This window comes from Trachypithecus francoisi, unplaced genomic scaffold (genome assembly GCF_009764315.1).
Source record: "Trachypithecus francoisi isolate TF-2019V2 unplaced genomic scaffold, Tfra_2.0 Lachesis_group11, whole genome shotgun sequence".
NCBI classification, from domain to species: domain Eukaryota; kingdom Metazoa; phylum Chordata; class Mammalia; order Primates; family Cercopithecidae; genus Trachypithecus; species Trachypithecus francoisi.
In genome coordinates, this window is record NW_022681456.1 from 95775917 (window position 1) to 95800425 (window position 24509).

The 24509-nt window shown below is 37.4% G+C and overlaps 1 protein-coding gene across 12 annotated transcripts in view; it reads left to right on the forward strand.

Moving 5' to 3' along the window:
- The window catches only part of KIF21A (kinesin family member 21A), a 164869-nt gene extending 147094 nt beyond the window's left edge, over positions 1-17775 (forward strand). For all 12 annotated transcript variants that reach the window (XM_033222442.1, XM_033222431.1, XM_033222432.1 and 9 more), the window contains 5 exons: positions 18-135; positions 8365-8535; positions 9816-10015; positions 16313-16847; positions 17012-17775. In XM_033222442.1, coding sequence (XP_033078333.1) covers positions 18-135; positions 8365-8535; positions 9816-10015; positions 16313-16406 — 583 coding nt within the window. In that variant the 3' untranslated portion in view covers positions 16407-16847; positions 17012-17775. The remainder of the gene's footprint in view (positions 1-17; positions 136-8364; positions 8536-9815; positions 10016-16312; positions 16848-17011) is intronic.
- The last annotated feature ends 6734 nt before the right edge of the window (positions 17776-24509 follow it).

A 24509-nucleotide genomic window follows, 5' to 3' on the forward strand; every position in this document is an offset into this window, starting at 1 on the left:
ATTCTTTATTTCTAAAGGTTTCAGTCTACAGGAAAGTTAACAGGACACCTAGGCCCTGTTATGTGCCTTACTGTGGATCAGATTTCCAATGGACAAGATCTAATCATCACTGGCTCCAAGGATCATTACATCAAAGTATGTATAAGAGACTTTCTGAATTATATTTGTCTATTAAGTGATAATTTTGAAGTATTCAGATTCATCTAGGACCTCTTTCTCTTAATTTTCTTTCTTCCTTTCTAGTCTTTGCTTTTTCTTTTTAATCTTTTCCTCATTCATAGTTAGTGGTTTTATCATCTTATTATTCAATCATGCATTCTCATTTTTCATAGAAGAAAGGTTGGAAACAATTTTAAAGCTCTTTTAGCTCAGTCTTCCAACTCATACATGAGTCTTATTGTCAAGGTCTTTTATCCTGAAAATATTATGATCTTCAGAATTTTTTGAAATTAACAGGTAAGGTAAGGAAAGATGCACAGTTTGATTCTAAAAATGTTAAATTTAAATGTTAAATGAAATACTAATAAAGGAAATTCACATGGCTAGAAGGCCATTAGGAATTCAAGTCTAGAGTTTAAGTTGTGACTAGAGATGTAGGTTTGGGAGCCATTCAAAGAGAACCAGATGTTCCAGGAGTTAAGAGTTGATGATGTGGCCAAGGTGGAGAGAAGTTAACTGGGAACTCAGCCTTGGGGAATATCTGTGAGAACCAATAGAAAGAAGGTAAGAAAGAGAGGTAGGAAGAATGTAAGCACTCATTCTAGAAATTTTGATTAAGATATGAGAAATGGGTTAATGACTTGAAAATAGAATGGTTAAGAAAGGAGCATTTTATATCCTAGAGACATGAACATATTTATGTACTTAGGAATTGGGCTTAGTGGAGAGGGAATGAGGAGAAAACTGAAGTGGTGGCAATTGATGAAGGTGGTAGGGGGAGTTAGATCATAGATGTGAACATTGAAGATAAGTAAGTATACTTTAGCTTCTGATAAAGAAGGGAAGGGTAAGAAGAAGTTTGAAAATAAAAAGAAACCTTTAGAATGGAAGAGAGTGTCTAAAAAGTTTATTTTTTATTACACTAGCCTTTTCAGGAAAGCACAAGGTTATGGACCAAGAGAGATGAGGGCAACTGAGGAAGGTGAAAAGGTTTTGAACAGCAGCTTTGGGGAATTAGAGATGACCTCTGGGACTGCAAAGTTACCTAATAGTCATTAAATAATAACCATATTTTTTATTAAATTTCAACTGGATTTATGTGTAATTTTTTATTATTAAACATATCATTTGTGCAGTTATATATAAAAAATATGGTTTCCTTTCTTTTTTTTCATACAGAACATTCTTTATTTATTGAGCACTTACTATGTGCCAAGTACTTTTCATGCATCTCATCACTTAAGCTTATCAGCATCTCCAGCAACTATTGGGTAGGTAGGATCCATGAGCCCATTTTGTAAAAAGAAAACTGAAGTCCAAAGCATTTAAGCAACTTGCCCAGGACTTGAACTCAGATCTGTTTGAAATTCCATTCAGATGTTTAACAATACTAAACTGCCTCCCTCCATTGTACTCTGAAGTGAGTCATATTCTTAGCTATGTGTCCCAAGCAGGCATATGTGGAGTATTTTATAGCTGTGTGTACCATTTATAACAACTTCTTCATGGTGGTGTGAGGCATTTCAGAGCATTATATATAAAGAAAGTCTCTTCATGTTTGTGCTGTTTTTAAATTAAACTTGGTACAAGCCAAGAAGAAGCCAAGGGCATTTTTTTATTATTATTACACTTTATGTTCTAGGGTACATGTGCACAACATGCAGGTTTGTTACATATGTATACATGTGCCATGTTGGTGTGCTGCATCCGTTAACTCGTCATTTACATTAGGTATATCTCCTAATGCTATCCCTCCCCCCACCCGCTCCCCACAATAGGACCCGGTGTGTGATGATCCCCTTCCTGTGTTCAGGTGATCTCATTGTTCAATTCCCACCTATGAGTGAGAACATGTGGTATTTGGTTTTCTGTTCTTGCGATAGTTTGCTGAGAATGATAGTTTCGAGCCGCATCTATGTCCCTACAAAGGACACGAACTCATCCTTTTTTATGGCTGCATAGTATTCCATGGTGTATATGTGCCACATTCTCTTAATCCAGTCTGTCACCGATGGACATTTGGGTTGACTCCAAGTCTTTGCTATTGTGAATAGTGCCACAATAAATATACGTGTGCATGTGTCTTTATAGCAGCCTGACTTATAATCCTTTGGGTATATCCCCAGTAATGGGATGGCTGGGTCAAATGGTATTTCTAGTTCTAGATCCTTGAGGAATTGACACAATGGTTGAACTAGTTTACAGTCCCACCAACAGTGTAAAAGTGTTCCTATTTCTGCACATCCTCTCTAGTACCTGTTGTTTCCTGACTTTTTAATGATTGCCATTCTAACTGGTGTGAGATGGTATCTCATTGTGGTTTTGATTTGCATTTCTCTGATGGCCAGTGATGATGAGCATTTTTTCATGTGTCTGTTGGCTGTATGAATGTCTTCTTTTGAGAAGTGTCTGTTCATATCCTTTGCCCAGTTTTTGATGGGGTGGTTTTTTTCTTGTAAATTTGATTGAGTTCTTTATAGGTTCTGGATATTAGCCCTTTGTCAGATGAGTAGATTGCAAAAATTTTCTCCCATTCTGTAGGTTGCCTGTTCACTCTGATGGTAGTTTCTTTTGCTGTGCAGAAGCTCTTTAGTTTAATTAGATCCCATTTGTCAATTTTGGCTTTTGTTGCCATTGCTTTTGGTGTTTTAGACATGAAGTCCTTGCCCATGCCTATGTCCTGAATGGTATTACCTAGGTTTTCTTCTAGAGTTTTTATGGTTTTAGGTCTAACATTTAAGTCTCTAATCCATCTTAAATGAATTTTCATATAAGGAGTAAGGAAAGGATCCAGTTTTAGCTTTCTACTTACGGTTAGCCAATTTTCCCAGCACCATTTATTAAATAGGGAATCCTTTCCCAATTTCTTGTTTTTGTCTGGTTTGTCAAAGATCAGATGGCTGTAGATGTGTGGTATTATTTCTGAGGGCTCTGTTCTGTTCCATTGGTCTGTATCTCTGTTTTGGTACCAGTACCATGCTGTTTTGGTTACTGTAGCCTTGTAGTATAGTTTGAAGTCAGGTAGCGTGACGCCTCCAGCTTTGTTCTTTTGATTTAGGATTGCCTTGGCAATGCAGGCTCTTTTTTGGTTCCATATGAACTTTAAAGCAGTTTTTTCCAATTCTGTGAAGAAAGTCATTGGTAGCTTAATGGGGATGGCATTGAATCTATAAATTACCTTGGGCAGTATGGCCATTTTCACAATATTGATTCTTCCTATCCATGAGAATGGTATGTTCTTCCATTTGTTTGTGTCCTCTTTTATTTCACTGAGCAGTGGTTTGTAGTTCTCCTTGAAGAGGTTCCTTACATCCCTTGTAAGTTGGATTCCTAGGTATTTGATTCTCTTTGAAGCTATTGTGAATGGGAATAATTCATGATTTGGCTCTGTGTTTGTCTGTTACTGGTGTATAAGAATGCTTGTGATTTTTGCACATTGATTTTGTGTCCTGAGGCTTTGCTGAAGTTGCTGATCAGCTTAAGGAGATTTTGGGCTGAGACAATGGGGTTTTCTAAATATACAATCATGTCATCTGCAAACAGGGACAATTTGACTTCTTCTTTTCCTAACTGAATACCCTTGATTTCTTTCTCTTGCCTGATTGCCCTAGCCAGAACTTCCAACACTGTGTTGAATAGGAGTGGTGAGAGAGGGCATCCCTGTCTTGTGCCAGTTTTCAAAGGGAATGGTTCCAGTTTTTGCCCATTCAGTATGATATTAAAGCTGTGGGTTTGTCATAAATTTCTCTTATTATTTTGAGATACGTTCCATCAATACTGAATTTATTGCGAGTTTTTAGCATGAAGAGCTGTTGAATTTTGTCAAAGGCCTTTTCTGCATCTATTGAGATAATCCTGTGGTTTTTGTCTTTGATTCTGTTTATATGCTGGATTACGTTTATTGATTTGCGTATGTTGAACCAACCTTGCATCCCAGGGATGAAGCCCACTTGATCATGGTGGATAAGCTTTTTGACCTGCTGCTGGATTCGGTTTGCCAGTATTTTAATGAGGATTTTTGCATCGATGTTCATCAGGGATATTGGTCTAAAATTCTCTTTTTTTGTTGTATCTCTGTCAGGCTTTGGTATCAGGATGATGTTGGCCTCGTAAAATGAGTTAGGGAGGATTCCCTCTTTTTTTATTGATTGGAATAGTTTCAGAAGGAATGGTACCAACTTCTCCTTGTACCTCTGGTAGAATTCGGTTGTGAATCTTTCTGGTCCTGGACTTTTTGTGGTTGGTAGGCTATTAATTATTACCTCAATTTCAGAGCCTGCTATTGGTCTATTCAGGGATTCAACTTCTTCCTAGTTTAGTCTTGGGAGAGTGTAAGTGTCCAGGAAATTATCCATTTCTTCTAGGTTTTCTAGTTTATTTGCATAGAGGTGTTTATGGTATTCTCTGATTGCAGTTTTTATTTCTGTGGGGTCGGTGGTGATATCCCCTTTATCATTTTTTATTGTGTCTATTTGATTCTTCTCTCTTTTCTTCTTTATTAGTGTTGCTAGTGGTCTATCAATCTTGTTTATCTTTTCAAAAAACCAGCTCCTGGATTCATTGATTTTTTTGGAGGGTTTTTTGTGTCTCTATCCCCTTCAGTTCTGCTCTGATCTTAGTTATTTCTTGCCTTCTGCTAGCTTTTGAATGTGTTTGCTCTTGCTTCTCTAGTTCTTTTAATTGTGATGTTAGGGTGTCAATTTTAGATCTTTCCTGCTTTCTCTTGTGGGCATTTAGTGCTATAAATTTCCCTCTACTCACTGCTTTAAATGTGTCCCAGAGATTCTAGTATGTTGTATCTTTGTTCTTATTGGTTGCAAAGAACATCTTTATTTCTGCCTTCATTTTTGTTATGTACCCAGTAGTCATTCAGGAGCAGGTTGTTCAGTTTCCATGTAGTTGAGCAGTTTTGATTGAGTTTCTTAGTCCTGAGTTCTAGTTTGATTGCACTGTGGTCTGAGAGACAGTTTGTTATAATTTCTGTTCTTGTACATTTGCTGAGGAGTGCTTTACTTCCAACTGTGTGGTCAATTTTGGAATAAGTACAATATGATGCTGAGAAGAATGTATATTCTGTTGCTTTGGATTGGAGAGTTCTGTAGATGTCTATTAGGTCCACTTGGTGCAGAGATGAGTTCAATTCCTGGATATCCTTGTTAACTTTCTGTCTCATTGATCTGTCTAATGTTGACAGTGGGGAGTTAAAGTCTCCCATTATTATTGTATGGGAGTCTAAGTCTCTTTGTAAGTCTCTAAGGACTTGCTTTATGAATCTGGGTACTCCTCTATTGGGTGCATATATATTTAGGATAGTTAGCTCTTCCTGATGAATTGATCTCTTTACCATTATGTAATGGCCTTCTTTGTCTCTTTGATCTTTGATGGTTTAAAGTCTGTTTTATCAGAGACTAGGATTGCAACCCCTGCTTTTTTTTGTTTTCCATTTGCTTGGTAGATCTTCCTCCAACCATTTATTTTGAGTCTATGTGTGTCTCTGCATGTGAGATGGGTCTCCTGAATACAGCAAACTGATGAGTCTTTACTCTTTATCCAGTTTGCCAGTCTGTGTCTTTTAATTGGATCATTTAGTCCATTTACATTTAAGGTTAATATTGTTATATGTGAACTTGATCCTGTCATTATGATGTTAGCTGGTTATTTTGCTCGGTAGTTGATGCAGTTTCTTCCTAGCATCAATGGACTTTACATTTTGGCATGTTTTTGCAATGGCTGGTACCTGTTGTTCCTTTCCGAGTTTAGTGCTTCCTTCAGGATCTCTTGTAGGGCAGGCCTGGTGTCGACAACATCTGTAAGCGTTTGCTTGTCTATAAAGGATTTTATTTCTCTTTCACTGATGAAACTTAATTTGGCTGGATATGAAATTCTGGATTGAAAATTCTTTTCTTTAAGAATGTTGAATATTGGCTCCCGCTCTCTTCTGGCTTGTAGAGTTTCTGCAGAGAGATCTGCTATTAGTCTGATAGGTTTCCCTTTGTATGTAACCCGACCTTTCTCTCTGGCTGCCCTTAACATTTTTTCCTTCATTTCAACTTTGGTGAATCTGACAATTGTGTATCTTGGAGTTCCTCTTCTCGAGGAGTATCTTTGTGGTGTTCTCTGTATTTCCTGAATTTGAATGTTGGCCTGCCTTACTAGGTTGGGGAAGTTCTCCTGGATGATATCCTGCAGAGTGTTTTCCAACTTGGTTTCATTTTCCCTGTCACTTTCAGGCACACTAATCAGATGTAGATTTGGTCTTTTCACATAATCCCATACTTCTTGGAGGCTTTGTTCATTTCTTTTTCCTCTTTTTTCTTTAGACTTCTCTTCTCACTTCATTTCATTCATTTGATCTTCAGTCACTGATACTCTTTCTTCCAGTTGATTGAGTCGGTTTTTGAAGCTTGTCCATTTGTCACGTAGTTCTCATGTTATGGTTTTCATCTCTATCAGTTCTTTTAAGGTCTTCTCTGCATTGATTATTCTAGTTATTCATTTATCCATTCTTTTTTCAAGGTTTTTAGTTTCTTTGCACTGGTTACGTAGTTCCTCCTTTAGTTCTGAGAAGTTTGATCAACTGAAGCCTTCTTCTCTCAACTCGTTAGTTATTCACTCTCCCGCTTTGTTCCACTGATGGCAATGAGCTGTGTTCCTTTGGAGGGGGAGATGCGCTCAGATTTTTTGAATTTCCATCTGATCTGCACTGCTTTTTCCCCATCTTTGTGGTTTTATCTGCCTTTGGTTTTTGATGATGGTGACGTACTGACAGGGTTTTGGTGTGGATGTCCTTTCTGTTTCTTAGTTTTCCTTCTAACAGTCAGGACCCTCAGCTGTAGGTCTGTTGGAGTTTGCCTGGGTATCAGCAGCGGAGGCTGCAGAGAATAGACTATTGCTGAATAGTGAGTGTTGCTGTCTGATTCTTTCTCTGGAAGCTTCGTCTCAGGGGTGTACCCTGCCGTGTAATATGTGAGGTGTTGTTCTGCACCTAGTTGGGGATGTCTCCCAGTTAGGCTACTCAGGGGTCAGGGACCCACTTGAGCAGACAGTCTGTCTGTTCTCAGATCTCAACCTCCGTGCTGGGAGATCCACTGCTCTCTTCAAAGCTGTCAGACAGGGGCATTTACCTCTGCCGAGGTTTCTCCCGCTTTTTGTTTAGCTGTGCCCTGTCCCCAGAGGAGGAGTCTACAGAGGCAGGCTGGCCTCCTTGAGCTGTGGTGGGCTCCACCCAATTCGAGCTTTCAGGTGGCTTTGTTTACCTACTTAAGCCTCAGCAATGGCCCCTCACCCAGCCTGGCTGCCCCCTTGCAGTTAGATCTCAGACTGCTGTGCTAGCAATGAGGGAGGCTCCGTGGGTGTGGGACCCTCTGGGCCAGGTGTGGGATATAATCTCCTGGTCTGCCATTTGCTAAGACCCTTGGTAAAGCGCAGTATTAGGGTGGGAGTTACCCGATTTTCCAGGTGTTGTGTCTCAATTTCATTTGGCTAGGAAAAGGAATTCCTTTCCCCCTTGTGCTTCCCAGGTGAGGCGATGCCTCGCCCTGCTTCAGCTCTCGCTGGTCGGGCTGCACCCACGGACCAGCGCCAACTGTCCGACATGCCCCAGTGAGATGAACCTGGTACCTCAGTTGAAAATGCAGAAATCACCCATCTTCTGTGTCACTCACATTGGGAGCTGGAGGCTGGAGCTGTTCCTATTTGGCCCTCTTGGGCGCACTCCCTGGTTTCCTTTCTTAAAAACCTACAGACACAAAGCATGTAACATGCAAGCAAAAGTAGTGTTAAAAAAAGGGCACTGGTTTATCCTCAGTTGTCATTCATGTCAGGTTAACTTAATGAAACTTCCATAATAACAAATAACAAAACAAAACAATAATTAAGATCCAGGGCCATGATGCACGCCTGTAATCCCAGCTACTTGGGAGATTGAGGTAAGCGGATCGCTTGAGCCTGAAGTTAAAGCAGCTGTGCAGTATGATTGCACCTGTGAATAAGCACTGCACTCCAGCCTGGGAAACATAGTGAGACCTCATCTCAAAATAATAATTAAAATAAGTAAAAAGAAAAAATTTAACAAACCAGAAACAGTAGGTAACAAAACAAGTCATGTCTGATTATCATAGATGTGTATGTGTTTCTAGGACTGTACAAATATTTGTGTTTGTTTGCAAGTTAAATAGGATAACTGCTTTGTTTCTACCTTTCTAGATGTTTGATGTTACAGAAGGAGCTCTTGGTACTGTGAGTCCCACCCACAATTTTGAACCCCCTCATTATGATGGCATAGAAGCACTAACCATTCAAGGGGATAACCTATTTAGCGGGTCTAGAGATAATGGAATCAAGAAATGGGACTTAACTCAAAAAGACCTTCTTCAGGTAATGCAGAACCTTTTCATGGTTTAGAGTGGGCATTTCAACACGATCCTGTAGCCTGTAGAAGAACTTGAAGAGCTCCTATGTAGATTTTTATCATTTATGGATAATATTAATCAGGCCTTTTTCTTGAAAAATGTTTCATCCTACCCAGAGTTCTTCATTGGGAGAAGGGAAACATTCAACATTGAATAATACCTGCTAGATAAGAGAAGAGATGCTGATAAGAGTTGAAAGATCTAGGGTTGCTCCATGCATGTGTTTATTAAATAAAATGAGCCTGGGAGTAGTGCGGTTGCAGTTTCTCATTTTGTTTTGCTTTTGTTTTATGTACACATATTCCAAAGAGTTCTAAGTTTAGCTAAAGTCAAGAGTAATATAAATAATTCCTTATCTATAAGAGCATTTTCATGCATCTAAGAGTGGTGGTTCTCTCATTTCCTACAAAATGATAGTTGGGTTAAATAAATTCAAATATTGGTGTCTTTTCCTAATTCCCTGGAAAAGAAATTAGTTAACAGATTAAATTCTTTTCAATTTCAAGTTTTTCCTTATATATACATATGTGTGGGTATGTATATGTAGTAGTTGCTTCCACTTTCCTGCTTGTAATTAGCAGATGAAAACCAAACAAATAAGAAACATAAATATTAATAGGAAAAACTTGGCAATAGATACATATACAGTGTTACATTAAAGAGCTTGTTAAAAATAAATATACATTCATGATTATAATTTTATATTTTGCACATAAATACATTTATGCATGAAGTATAGTCATATAGTCTAATCTTGTAATTATTGTTTACTCATCATAAAATATATGGATTACCTCTGATCTTCTGCAGAAATCTTCAGGCCTCTATATTCTCTATTGAAAGTTTAAACTAGTGATATTATGAGCCAGTCCTTATAATCCACATACCAGGTTGCAGTTTTCAAACTTGCTTTATTTAATACATTTTGGAGAAAGGTAAGATATTTACTGCCCATGAAGAGGATATGATGCTCGAAAATTCTATATACTTTCAGGATCTTTTACATTCTGTAGATTATAGCCCTTAAATGCTGATAACAATGATGAAAATTAGTGAGGCAAGTTGGGAAGCAAATTACCCATTTATTTCTTTAAATCACTAAGAGTGATTGCATAGAAAGTAAACTTTATTCAGGCAATTCCGAATATTAAGTTTTGCAACAAAATGTTTTTCAGTTTATTTTCATGTGAAAATGTCAGTTTGGAAGCTCTCCTTAAGCTGCTAATTTCACTTTTTTTCTTTTAGCAAGTTCCAAATGCACATAAGGATTGGGTCTGTGCCCTGGGAGTAGTGCCAGACCACCCAGTTTTGCTCAGTGGCTGCAGAGGGGGCATTTTGAAAGTCTGGAACATGGATACTTTTATGCCAGTTGGAGAGATGAAAGGTCATGATAGTCCTATCAATGCCATATGTGTTAATTCCACCCACATTTTTACTGCAGCTGAGTAAGTTTTCTTATATGATTTTTCTCTATATTGGTTGCTTTTGTTCAGATTTAATACATATGTTGTAAATATCTAGAAACATTGAATATACAAAATTCTTATAATCGTTCTAATGTCTATTTTAAGATGTCTGTCTTATATTTTCTGATATACACTGTGGGCACTGAATTTAGGCACCCAAGTTACATGACAATACTGTTACTCCTGTATAACACTCTGCTTATTTTAGGAAGTGTGCTGTCACATGTTTCCTTGATGGTTTTGACTTTTAGAAAATAATGACTAATTTCTAAAGATTTTTATTTTCAGAAAGGCAACAAATTTGCCATTCTTCATATTTGGAACAAACTATTTAAAAACTCTCTCTGCTTCCTCCTCCCTTTAAAGTATAAGTACATAGTAATAACATCTGCTTCCACCTGCTTGTGGATGACTGGATTGATTGACTCATTTGTTCATTCACAGTGAATCTCCTAAGTGCTGGGAATTGTTCCAGACTCCTGGAAACAGAGCAGTGAGCAAAACAGATTCCAAACCCAGTCTATATTCTTATGAGAAGAAATGAAAAATACATTAAGTAGAATGTGTTAGATGGTGACAAGTGCAATGGTGAAAAATAAAAGAGAGAAAAGGGATGGGATTTTCCTAGGGCAGGGTTACAAAACAGGGTGGTCAGTGAAGGCCTCATGGAAAAAGTGACATTTAAGATACTTGAAGGAGGTAGAAAGATGTTGTGACCGTAAAATGACAGTTTATATATATAAATGACATTATATATAGTACACATATATGTACTTTGAAAAGGAAAGTGTATATATTATATAATGTGAAGTATAGGTCTCATTCAAATAAAATGTAATTTCCTGTGAATATCTATCTAAAACACCTCCCAATTTTGTTTGTGTACAATTTATGTCTATTTAATTTGAGCACTGACTTTATTCAGGGTGTCCCAAATGCATGAACATCCTGATTTTATTTTGAAGCCTTTATTCCTGTGTCATTTCTTTGCATTTGTGTAGTTTCCATTGAATTTCTCTTTTCATTTAGATTTACTTTCATCTTGAAGGTGCATCAGAGCCAATTTATTTTGTTTTTCTAAGGTGCTTACCTTTGATGCTTCATTGATGCTATTTCTAAGATGCATTACTTTCTGAACAGTCACCACTTTTGCTTACTTCCTTGGAAACTTGTTGTGTCCTTGAAAATTTACCAGCTATATGTCACATTGACTGTGGGACACCCAATACAAAACTTACTATTATATATCAGTGAGGCCTGGGGATCGACATGTAATGTAATTGTACTTACTTATCTTCCAGGATATGGTCTCAGTTTTGAAGAGCTAAACTTTTTTTTTTTTAAACTTTTATTTTAGGTTCAGGGGTACATGTGCAGGTTTTTTATATGGGTAAACTTGTGTCACCAGTGTTTGTGGTTCAGATTATTTCATCACCCATGTGCTAAGCCCCATACCCAATAGTTATTTTTTTCTGCTCCTCTCCCTCCTGCCACCCTCCACCCTCAAATAGGCCCCAGTGTCTGTTGTTGCCTTTTTTGTGTCTATGAGTTCTCATCATTTAGCTTCCATTTATAAAAGAGAACATATGATATTTGGTTCTCTGTTTCTGCATTTGTTTGCTAAGGATAATGGTCTCCAGCTCCATCCATGTACCCACAAAATATGTGGTCTCATTTATTTTTATGGCTGCATAGTATTCCATGGTATATATGTACCACATTTTCTTTATCCAATCTGTCATTGATGGGCATTTAGGTTGATTCCATGTCTTTGCTATTGTGAATAGAGCTGTTATGAACATTTGTGTACATGTGTCTTTATGGTAGAATGATATATATTTCTCTGGTATACACCCAGTAATGAGATTGCTGAGCCAAATGGTAGTTCTGTTTTTAGCTCTCTCAGGAATTGCCACACTGCTTTCCACAATGGTTGAACTGATTTATACTCCCACTAACCAGTGTATAAGTGTTCCCTTTTTCCACAACCTTGTTGACATCTGTTATTTTTGACTTTTTAATAGTAGCCCTTTTGACTGGTGTGAGATGGTATATCATTGTGGTTTTGATTTGCATTTCTCTAATAATGTTGAGCTTTTTTTCATATTCTAGTTAGCAGCATGTATGTCTTCCTTAGAAAAGGGTCTGTTCATGTCCTTTTCCCACTTTTAAATGGGTTGATTGTTTTTTTCCTTGTAAATTTGTTTAAGTTCTTAAGATGCTGGATATTAGATCTTTGTCAGATTCATAGTTTGCAAATATTGTCTCCCATTCTGTAGGTTCTCTGTTTACTCTATTGATAGTTTATTTTGCTGTGCAGATGAAGAGCTAAACTTTTTCTCAGCTTTCTCAGTGTATATCACATGCAAATATGCCTACTACATGTTTTCAAAATCACAGGAAAATAACCAAGAAAATCAGAAGGACTTTTAAAAAATTAGTTCTACTTATTTGTTATTTAACAAATATTTATATAGTGCTTACTATGTGCGAGGCATTGTTCTAAGTGCTTTGCAGACATTAACTCATTTAGTCCTTAGAATAACTCTAGAAGTTAAGTATTGTTATTATAATCTCTATTTTACAAGTAGGAAAACTGAGGCACTTTATAACTTACATAGATAATTTCATCATACCTGTCATTTATGGATCTGATATCATTGATTTTTCTCATAATTACTGGTGTCATTGTCTTCTGCTGCTTTTCATGTCAAGTAATATTTCATTAAATGTTAGACATTGTAATATTTTGAGTATCTCAATTTTGTTGTACTTTGTATTCCTTTAAGGAGTATCAGGCTTTGTTTATCAGGCAATTGGATTACTTGTGGTTCAGTTCTAAGTTTTTAACACTTGTTTTTAACCTTTGTTAGGTAGGTCTAGAGTAGCCATTACTCTGGGGTTAGTTGGCTGTCCTATGAAAGTTTAACTCTTCCTGCAATTCTACTGAATGTCCCAGGTGTTCAGTGGTATCTCTCTACTATACCTGGTCAGAAATTGAACATCTCATAGCCCTCTATGAACTCTGGGAGGTTTTCAATATATAGCTCCCTGGTAGCTGTTTGTTGTCTGACCTTATAGTTGCACTCTACTCATGTACAACTTAACATTCAGTCAAAGACTTTAGGAGACCCCATGTAGATTTGTAGAGTTCTTTCCCTGCATAGATCTCTCCTCTTCTCTACTTTCTGGATTTTGTTTTCTGTTTCTTCAACTAAGTGCTCCTGTGATTCTCTGCTTGGGTTCCCTCTCACTTTGCTGTGGTATGCAAAATGCTTCCAGGCAGACAGCTGGGGCTATCACACAGCATCTTCTTTGTTTCCCTTCTCTCCAGGATCACAGCCTCGCATTGCCTGTTGCCCAATGTCTGAAAACAGCTGCTCCATAAATTTTGTCAGGTTTTCTCTTTGTTTACAATAGGGGGGTTAACCTGATGTGAGTTACTTATGGCTAGTAGTGGAAATTTAATCATCTCAAACTTAACATATCCAAAATTGAACTCCTAATCTTTTCAAGAAACCTACTCATTCTACAACCTTCTCCATCACAGTTGATGGCTTCCCTGAAATTTCTATGCTCAGGACAGAACCTTTCATTTCTCCCCTTCTTTTGTACTTCATATCTAATCCATCATCAAGTCCTGTTAGTTCTACCTTTAAATTATGTCTAGAATCTAACCACTTCTTACCACACCCTCTACTTCTTCACCAGACTTAATCACCATCAGCTCTTGGATTACTATAATAGCCTTCTAAACAAAGTCCTTTGCTCATATGTAGTCTACACTCAACACAAAATCTAGAATGATCCTTTAAAAGCGTAAGTTAGATCATATTCCTTCTCTATTCAAAACCCTACAGTCGTCCTCCATTTCACTTAGAGTTGAGTCCATACTTGATCTTGCCCTCTGAACATCTGTTTTCACCCTTGCCATATCATCTGGTACCCTCTAGCTTGTCCTTTTCTTGCAACCCCAATAACCTCTTTGCTGGTCCTTGAACATTCCAAAGCCACTCCTGCCCGAGGGTATTTGCCCTAGCTGCTCTTTTGGCCTGGAATGTTTTTCTCTCAAATGTCCTGACCCTGCAAGTCTTTCTTCCTCAGTAAAAGTATCCTGGCCATTTTATTTAAAATTGTAATCTCACCTATCGCCTAGCACTCCTGGTCCCCTTGGCTGTGCTCTCCTTTTTTTTCACCCCTGTGGCACTAATCACCTTCTAATATACTCTATAGTTTAATCATTTATTATAGTTTATTGTCTGTCTCCTTTTGCTAGAATACATGATCTACAAAGGCAAAAGGTTTGAGCTTTTAAATTTTATTTTTGTTTTTTTAAAGCAGCATATCCTGGCAAGGCACAGTGGTTCACGCCTGTAATCCCAGCACTTTGGGAGGGCGAGGCGGGCGGATCACGAGGTCAGGGGATCGAGACCATCCTGGCTAACATGTCTCTGCTGAAAATACAAAAAAAAATTAGCTGGGCATGGTGGCGGGCACCTGTAGTCCCAGTTACTCCGGAGGCTGAGGCCGGAGAATGGTGTGAACCCGGGAGGCGGAGCTTGCGGTGAGCAGAGATTGAGTCACTGCACTCCAGCCTGGGCGACAGAACGAGACTCTGTTAAAAAAAAAAAAAAAAAAAAAAAAAAAAAGCATATCCCAAGCACTTAGAATGCTTAAAAAAAAAAAAAAAAAAAAGCATATCCCAGGGTGGGTGCAATTCCTCATGCCTGTAATCCCAGCACTTTGGGAGGCTGAGGCGGGTGGATCATGAGGTCAAGAGATCAAGACTGGCCAACATGGTGAAACCTCGTCTGTACTAAAAATGCAAAAAAATTAGCTAGGCATAGTGGCATGCGCCTGTAGTCCCAGCTGCTCAGGAGGCTGAGGCAGGAGAATCGCTTGAAGCCAGGAGGCGGAGGTTGCGCGGAGGAGCTGAGATCGCGCCACTGTATTCCAGCCTGGCAACAGAGCGAGATTTTGTCAAAAAAAAAAAGAAAGAAAGAAGGAGAGAGAGAGAGAGAGAGAGAGAGAGAGAGAGAGAAAGAAAGAAAGAAAGAGAGAAGGGGGAGGGAGGGAGGAAAGAAGAAAGGAAGGAAGGAAGGAAGGAAGGAAAGAAAGAAAGAATATCCCAAGCATACTTGGCATGTAGCAGGTTCTCAGTAAACATTTGTTGAGTAAATGGTTGAATAAATAAATACAATGCTTGAATGGGTGGATAAATGAAAATATTCCATTGCTGTTATCAATGTATGTGTGCTGTGTGGGATGGTGAGAAGATAACTGATTAAAATCTAGAAAGTCTGGGTTCTAGAAAACCTTTGCTGTGTTACATTGGCACTCCACTAAACCTTTTTCCCTTGGGATGGAATACATAATCTCTAAAGTGCATTTTAACTATTAAATTCCATGGAAATTCTTATTTTTTTTTTAGTTTGGGTTAATCAGGAAATTGGAAAAAGAAACATTTGTGTAAGCCATGAGAGATATGTTAAGAAATGTGATTGTCTAATGACAGTATTCACCTGCGAGGGCAACAGAAACATGTTTTCTCAGAAATACTTTTTATAAAAAATTTAAATTTCAATTAACAATTACTGTATATATTTACGGGGCATCAGAATTCCTTTTAATCTTCTACATTCTGTGCCAGGTGGAGTATTAGTTCACTTCTCAATAGCCTGTTGCTTTTTCTGTAGGCTTGTTTGCTGAGTTTACCCAAAGATATTTCTTCGTGACTTTGCTATATTCACTAACTCCCTAGAAATCCTGCCCCAGCTTTCTCCCTGCCTAGAAGCCTCACTGTGACCTGCAGGCTGTTTTGCCTGAAGACTTCTGACACTATGTCAAATCACATGCTGTTTTTTGAAATAATGAGTGCAGATCCAGTGTTAAAGAGATAAGGCTCTGGAGCCAGACTGCCTGGATTCACATCTCAGCTGTGTCACTCACTTGTGATCTGGGCCTCAATTAGCTCTTCAATAAAAAGGGGATTATACCAGTAGCTATTGCTAATGGTAGTTAAAGGGAATTAAATGTGTGTTAACATGTGTAAAGGGCACCTGGTAACAATGCCTGGTTCATAGTAAGTCCTTGATAATATAAGCTCTTATCATTATTAAGGTATGTGTTTGCTATATAAATGAGACAATGCATATTTGTACTTGCATTTCTTGAAGACCTATGTAGAAAATATTTCCATGATAAGTAATTATAAGAGCTATTTCTTTATCTTTCTGCCTTTGTTCATATATCCATGTTTTATTTATTTTTTTGTAGTGATCGAACTGTGAGAATTTGGAAGGCTCGCAATTTGCAAGATGGTCAGATCTCTGACACAGGAGATCTGGGGGAAGATACTGCCAGTAATTAAACATGAGTGAAGATAAGTTGTAAACTGAATGCTGTGATAATACTCTGTATTCTTTATGGAAAATTTCCTGCACTTATTAGGCAAAACGTGTGAATGGGATTAACTGGAAAATATATCTGAATTCAACTGCTGACTATAAATTATATTCTAATAAAATTGTGTACTGTCCTGTGTGCTTAGTTTTAAGATCAACCAATAGATATATATCCTACAATTGATATATTGCTTTATTCGCACTTTTATTGTGGCTGAATTTTTGTGCCTATCTATAAAACACACCTTCAAATTATTTGAATTACAAGACGTCTGCTTTTGTGACAGTCAGAAAACACACCTGGAATACAATGCAACCCACTGTTAAGTCATTCATATAGTTGATTCAAATGATTTATGTATTTAAACATATTGAAAATGTTAGTCAAATTGTGGTTTGCCTGTTAGGTATTTTTTTTTTTTTTTTTTTTTTTTTTTTTTTTTTTTTTTTTTTTTGAGACAGAGTCTCGCTCTGTCGCCCGGGCTGGAGTGCAGTGGCCGGATCTCAGCTCACTGCAAGCTCCACCTCCCGGGTTTATGCCATTCTCCTGCCTCAGCCTCCCGCCTGTTAGGTATTTTTATCAGTCTGTAGACGGTTCCCAAATTTCAAAGGTCTTTTAATGTAATGGACAAAAATAAGATATGAGAATATTATTGATGAATTTTCATAAGGTGGAATTGATCTTAATCTACTAACAGAGAAGGGTAAACAGTATGTGTTAAATGTTGGCATTTACTTGTATTGACCAAAGTTTTGCAGTTCTACTATATTCTGTGCTCAGGACTAAAATGCTGTTAAATTGTTGGTTTGTTTGTTTGTTTGTTTTTTCTAGTGCTGTGCATATTTTCTGTGATGGGAAACATTGCTGATGTCCTAACAGAAATACATTTTGATCTATTTTCCTATGGAGTTGTTTCTATTATCACCATTTAATTTTGTTTTTATTTAATAGTAGTATTTCCTTCCCTTTTATCTAATTTTTTTATATGCTGCTAAATATATTTTAAATACACTATGTTTGCAAACCTTGGTAGCTATGGTGAGAACTATTATCATCTGTGGTGGGAAAAGCTATGTAAATAGGTAGATTGTATAGAGAGACTATCTTGTGTTGTGCCTGTGTGAATTTTTAAAAGCTGTTGATTGGATTTTGCAAAAGGATGTATAATATTTCTGTCTGCCTAGAATATTAATTTGTAAATTCTGCAAGTTTAATTTTTAGTGGATGGTATAACATTTGAAAATATTGTCTTACGTGATTTTTTTCCCCTGAAAATATTTGCTTGTAAATGAAAACTTAGCTAGGGCTTAAATAAACATGTTGCTATGAAATTATTTTTACTGTATTGTTCTTTTTCCAAATTTCAAGAGAATGACCAGTCTTTGTAAAACTTTGTTTTATCTTTGTGTGATAGAAGAAAAGGCATGTTTTTGGTTATCTGGCAATCCGTATGCATTCCTTTCTTTGCTTACTAGATGTGAAATATTCTTGAGAATTTTAAACAGTAACCTAATCTTGATGAACCGTGGAAACTCACTATTTAAAGCAATTAAGTTCAACTGTGTAATTTAGGAATTTGAACATGGGTGATAAAACAAAGCAAAAAAAAAAAAATCCTGTAAACATTAAGATAGTGGTGACCTTGTTTTCTAGAGAAGAGAAGGTGTGGCTGGTGACTGGCAGGTGTCACAGCAAGTGAGTTGGGAGGGTAGGGAGGGTGCTTCTGGGGTCCTAGCAATGTTAAAATTTTTGACCTGGGTCCTAAACATAAGCACTCACCTTCTACATACATGTTAAACTGTAAGTATATTTCTCTATCATATTTTATGTATGTGTATATGTTCTAAGTTTCATAGCAAAATAATTTTTGAAAAAAGTTTTAAGGAAGATATTTTCCTGTAAGGACAAAACTCCACTCCTTTGTAATTTTGCCTCCTTCCCTGAAAGAAGGTACCATGCCAAGATCTGAAAGAGACTTCAAGACTATTTTAATTTCAAGTCTCTTGCAGTGTTTCTTTTTTGCAGGACTATTGCTCAATAATTCATTAGTTTGATCATTGACTTATTCAATGGATGTTTAGTGAGCATACACATTGCCAAGTATTGGGGGTGAAAAAATAACAAAACTGAGAGACACTTGCCCTCTGAGTTGAGTGAGATAATAAAACCAGTATTTACATAATAGCTTGGTAAGTGCTCGAATAAAGTCCAGGGTGCTTTAGCACCTATTAGAGGTATCCAAACTTAACTGCAAATCCAATGAGAGGTCCTGAGCACTGTGTTTGGTTGTGCAAAATACAAAGTTCAGTGTCTAATTCTACCTTTTAAAATGCTGGAGGCTCAGCTAGTGTGGATCTGATTTAAGAAATTCAAAAGCATATGTAAAAGAGGCAGCCTTCTTTAAAAAATGTACATTTTGAAACATGTTAACCCCTAAAGATCCCATTCAGAAATGTTAAAATAAGTATTAAAGCAGTGAGATAGTGCCTGTAAGATTTAAAATGGATTACTCCACACTATGTATTAAATATATGTTTGTTCCCCCCCACACACACAGAATAGCCTCTTCTTTTTTTTTTTTTTTTTTTTTTAGAAGATATGTTTCTGGTTTTAAATTCAAATCTCTAAAAGTTAGCTAAGAAATAATTACAAGATTTTGCAAATTAATTCAGCTCTACCTTACAGGCTCACATTTATTATTTAACTCTCAGGTGACGTGGAGTCTTTCATAAAAATTTAAATTAAAATAATCAACAAGCCAACAACTTGTTTCATGCTACTATTTGCTACTTTTCCCAAGTGTTTCCCATACCTTAACTCAAAATGATTTCAAATTCTGTTTTCAACCTCATAATAGGTTATTTTTCTGCTTTGTTATTGGTGATTTTATTTGCCAACTACTGTGCAGATGCTAATGGCTGGGATTTTGTATTTATATTATATATAAATATAAAATGTACAGATTGCTGTGTATGAGCGTCAGTATACAAAAATAAGAGTTGTCTATCCTTTCAGTTTTTAACTATAGCAAGATGCTTAACCACTTTTAAAATATGCTGCCATTAATCTCTCCTTTTATTTTTTAATATTTTGATGAGGATAGTAATTATAATAGCCAACATTTATTGAGCATTTACTTTCTGCTTTTGTTTGACTGGACATCCCCTAAAGTAGGGGAATCTAAAATGCCTTCTCCCAAGTTCGGAGATGTTTAATTGTGAATAAATAGTATGCATCCTATAACTGATGAAATATAGTACTACATATTGCGGGGGTTTCTGCCAAACAGATAAAAATAGTGACAAATGTTGTCTATATCATATATGGCAGATAACATGATTCCAAACTACTTCTAATATGCTTTAGTGTATGTTAGATTTAGGAAAAGCAAAGACCACATTTCCCAGACTTGCTTCCAACTGTGTCCCACATTTAACCTGCCTTACACCAAACATATAAATCCAGGCAAGAGGTAGAGTGAGGAGGAACCAGTGTTTTTGCAGCGCAATTTTAGAAGCTTTTTTTTTCCAGTGGCAACAGTGACAGTATCCCAGTTGGCTACTAGCTGTGGGTGCTGCGAGACCAGGCATAAGTAGGTCTTTTTGTTGGCACCCAGCTGAGCTGCTGGTCATGGAGTCAACAGGGTAGAGGGGCAGTGGCTCCTTAGTTCCCCATCATCCTGACTGTGGTGGAAGCACTTATTTGATAGACTAATTCTGGGAGATAACCTAGCACTTGCTTCTCTAGTTCTAAACATTTTGTAAGCACCCATTTTCCTATGCTAAATTCCTTCCTGCTTAAACCAACTGCAGTGTTTTCTGTATTTGCAATTGAATTGTAAAAGATCTACTATCCCTTTTTATTTGTAACCTGTGTTTTAAGATATGTCTTCCATTTATTTTTTCCAGACTCTAAGTTAGTTCTCAAAAATGACCATCCTCTTTTCTCATTAATCTATGTAGTTGTTTTCACTTGGAAATCAATACTTTTCAGTTGTCTGGAGTCTTCCTATGTTAGAATAGAATCTCGTTAAGTACTATGATTCTTTATGAAAGTCATTGTCTTCGCTGTTCTCTGGCAGGTCTATGTTCCAGAGCCCCCAGGAATTAGTCTGCTTTGTCCTTCATCCTCCAGTTGCTCAGTTCTTCTTAGGTATGCTGTGTGGGTTTTGTTTGTTTGTTTTGTTTTGTTTTTCCCCTACTTATAGTTCTGTTTACCCTGAGTGGTTGGGGCTGGCTGGTGCTAGGAGCATATAGTACTCTACTCTGATAGGTCTGCAATTTACAGCAAATTGTCAGTTCTCTATTGAAACCCTGGGAAATCCCTTCTGCTCTTTCTTGTCTCCCAATCTATAGGTGTCAGCCTTCTCCAGTACGTGCAGCTGCCTCAGAGTTCTGCTGGGCCTGCAAGACTTCGCACACCCTCTCAGGACAGCAGGCATTCAGAGATGCCGCTGTTTCTTAAAGGCATCCACAGTGCTGCTGTCTCTGACCACCCTATTAGACAGGCTTCTCGGGTTTTCGGCCCTGTTCAGTGTTTTATTCAGGAGAGTTGGAGTGCAGAGATCATAGATAACATTTTCATGCTTCATCACTCATGGCAACCATTTAACGCCATCACTGGAAAATATGCAACAAATAAAAACTGAGTGATAAGAAACCTAATTTCGGTTAGGACTGCATTCACCTGCATGTACCAGGAACCTGATTAGGGTGTGTGTTATCCTCTGACTGGATTTTAGGCAGTTTTTATAATTAGGAGTCTCTACCAGAGGTAGGCAACTAGGGGTGTCTTCTACAAGCCTCAGGAAAGACAGGAAGTGGCTGAGAAAGTAATGCAATTTTCATCTGCTTTGGCGGTTAACTGAAGGATCCTAAAACAGGGTTGGTGCAAAAGTAATTGCAGTTTTTGGATAATGAATTTTAAATCATGATAACTAAACTCAAACGCATTTATTAATTACAAAAAATCGAAACCATTACAATAAATACAGTTTTTGCCAATGAGAAATAAGTTCATTTATTCCTATAGCATAAAAATCTGTGCTTCAGTATTCTTCAAACTCTTGGAAAGAATTTTCTACATTCTGCTGGTTGTGGAAGGGTTTTCCCTGCAAAAACTTATCGAGATGCTTGAAGAGCAGTAGTTGGTTGGTGAGAGGTCAGGTGAATACGGCAGATGAGGCAAAACTTCACAGCCCAGTTTGTTCAACTTTTGAAGCATTGGTTATGTGATATGTGGTTGGGCATTGCTGTGGAGAAGAATTGGGCCCTTTCTATTGACCAATGCCGGCTGCAGGCACTACAGTTTTCGGTGTGTCTCATTGATTTGCTGAATGGCTTCACCAGGATTCAGAAAGCTGTAGAGGATCAGACTGGCAGCAGACCACCAAACAGTGACCATGAACTTTTTTTGGTGCCAGTTTGGCTTTGGAAAGTGCTTTGGAGCTTCTTCTCAGTTCAATACTGGGCTGGTCATCGCCAGTTGTCATATAAAATCCACTTTTTGACGCACATCACAATCTGATTGAGAAATTGTTCATTGTTCTTGCGTAGACTAAGAAGACTGCATTTCAAAACAATGATTTTTTAATTTTTGCTAAGCTCATGAGGCACCCACTTATTGAGCTTTTTCACCTTTCCAGCATGCTTCAAATGCCGAATGACTGTAGAATGGTCGATGTTGAGTTCTTCGGCAACTTCTCCTGTAGTTATTAAGAGGATGGGCTTCCATGATTGCTCTCAGTTGGTCATTGTCAACTTCTGATAGCTGGCCACTACATTCCTCATCTTCAAAGCTCTCGTCTCCTTTGCAAAACTTCTTGAACCACCACTGCACTGTATGTTTGTTAGCAGTTCCTGGGCCAAAAGCATGGTTGATGTGAGTTGTCTCTGCTGTTTTACAATCCATTTTGAAATCAAATAAGATTGATTTAATCGAGTTTACTTTTTGTCTGATATCACATCCATAGTTTAAAATAAGCATAAGGTAAATAGCAAGTAATAAGTCATTAGCAAAAAATAATAATAATAATAAAGTGAGAAATGCACATTAAAATGATGTATAACATAACCACATTTATTTAAGAATGTATTCCAATATCAATAATTCCAACAATACAAAAAAACCACAATTGCTTTTCCACTCACCTAATACTTCACTTCTTATCTGAGGAGAGCCATATCCCAGTCTATTCCTACCTGCTTTTCCCTAGACCTTCCTTTCCTATCTTTTTCTTTCTTTCTTTCTTTCTTTTACTTTTGGAAAGATTTGTGTTGATTGTTGTCAGGGAATCCCCACAGACAAAAAAAAAACTCCATGAGAATTATCCTGCCACATGGGTGGAGGAGATTTTAATTGTTTGAGACAGCTCAGCACCAAACAAGGAATCAGGAGGACTCTGTAGTATATGTGGCAAAGATGTCAAATTTCTCCCTCTACCAATCCTCCTTTTCCTTTTAGTAATAGAAGCCTGTGGATTCTAGCTGAACACTTGCTGCCTAGCCAGAGATGACATTTCCCCCCCCCATCTTGTAGTTGACCACGACTGTGTGCTATTGTTCTGGCCATGAGATTGATATGGAAGTAATGTATGCAATCTCTGGTCCTACTTTAAAAAAAAAAAAAAAAAGGAAGAAGTGCTTGGCCTTTACTTTCTCTTTCCCCTTTGCACTGACTGGGATATGGAAGTGGTGATGATGAACCAGCCATCACAATGCCGATGAGGACAACATCTGGCTGATGTTAGAACAATATAATAGAAGGAACCGAGACCCTGTGTGGCCTGGTGAAACAGAAATTCCTCCCTGTCCTGGAGGAATCAAACTTGAAGGTCAGAAAAGTTTTTTTATGTAAAGGGCCAAATAATAAATAATTCAGGCTTCGTAGGTCACATATTGTCCCCATCATACATCCTTGTTTTTACAACCATTTCAATATGTAAAAATGATTCTCACCCTGAGGATTATACAGAAAGTCTGGCACCAAATTTGGCTCACAGGTTACAATTTTGTCGACTCTTGCTGTGGATAATGTTACATGGGAGAGAGATAACATCTATCTTTTCTGAGCCACTGAATTGTAAGATCCTTTGTTTCAGTACTCTAACAAATATGATGTATAGCCATGCAGTTAATGATTTATAACAAAATATATTCTAGGAAAGATTTTCCATAGAGAGGGAGTGGATCTCTCCTGCACGGCAAAACCCAGACATATAAAACATCCCTTGTCTTCAGAGCTGTCATGTACTGCACAACTTAATAAGGTACCACTCACCTTTTAGATATTGTACATTTATACATCTGTTACAAGTTTAAGGCAGATGGCAGTAAATCATCTTGTACTAAAAGATATAAAAAACACAATGACAGATTTTTCAGCCTATGGAAGTAAACAGTGTATTCAGAAAGGCGGTTTTTCTGAACAGTAGTCTCTGATAGTGAACTCTTTGATCTCCATTGCCTAAGGTTAAAACAGTCTCCATTAAGGTTAGTTAAAAAATAATGAATTTCTTCCCTTAAAAATATAAGTTGCTTAGGAAACTCCAGCTTCATGTAATTTTTTAATTAGAAATTCCAAATTTTAAATACCACAATATTTTGTATCACAGATGCCTCTCTAAAAATAAATTTACATGATGAGACCCTGTCTCTAAAAAATAAAAATAAATAAAAATAAAAATAAGCTATTTTAAATACTAGTTATTTAAATTGAACAATGTGGACAAGATATACTAACAGTTTCTCTAGGACTGATCACCCATTATTCCATGAATAATAGAAATTTCTGATAAGACTGTTGCTTAATAAAGATTTTCCTATGTTATCTCTGCGGTTCTAGTGGGTGGCAAAGGCAGCCATCCAGGTAGGGCACTGTAAAGGCGTGGCCTTAGTCATTTACACTAGGACAATAAGAGACCCTCTACAAGTGTGTACCTGGATAATGTGTAATGGCTGCTCTTGATGCCTTCTCCACTCACACTTCATTGCAAAAAATTGAATGAAATCCAAGTATAAAGGCATAAAGGACACAAATCTGGATCTAGTAGCTATTTGCCAACTTTTTG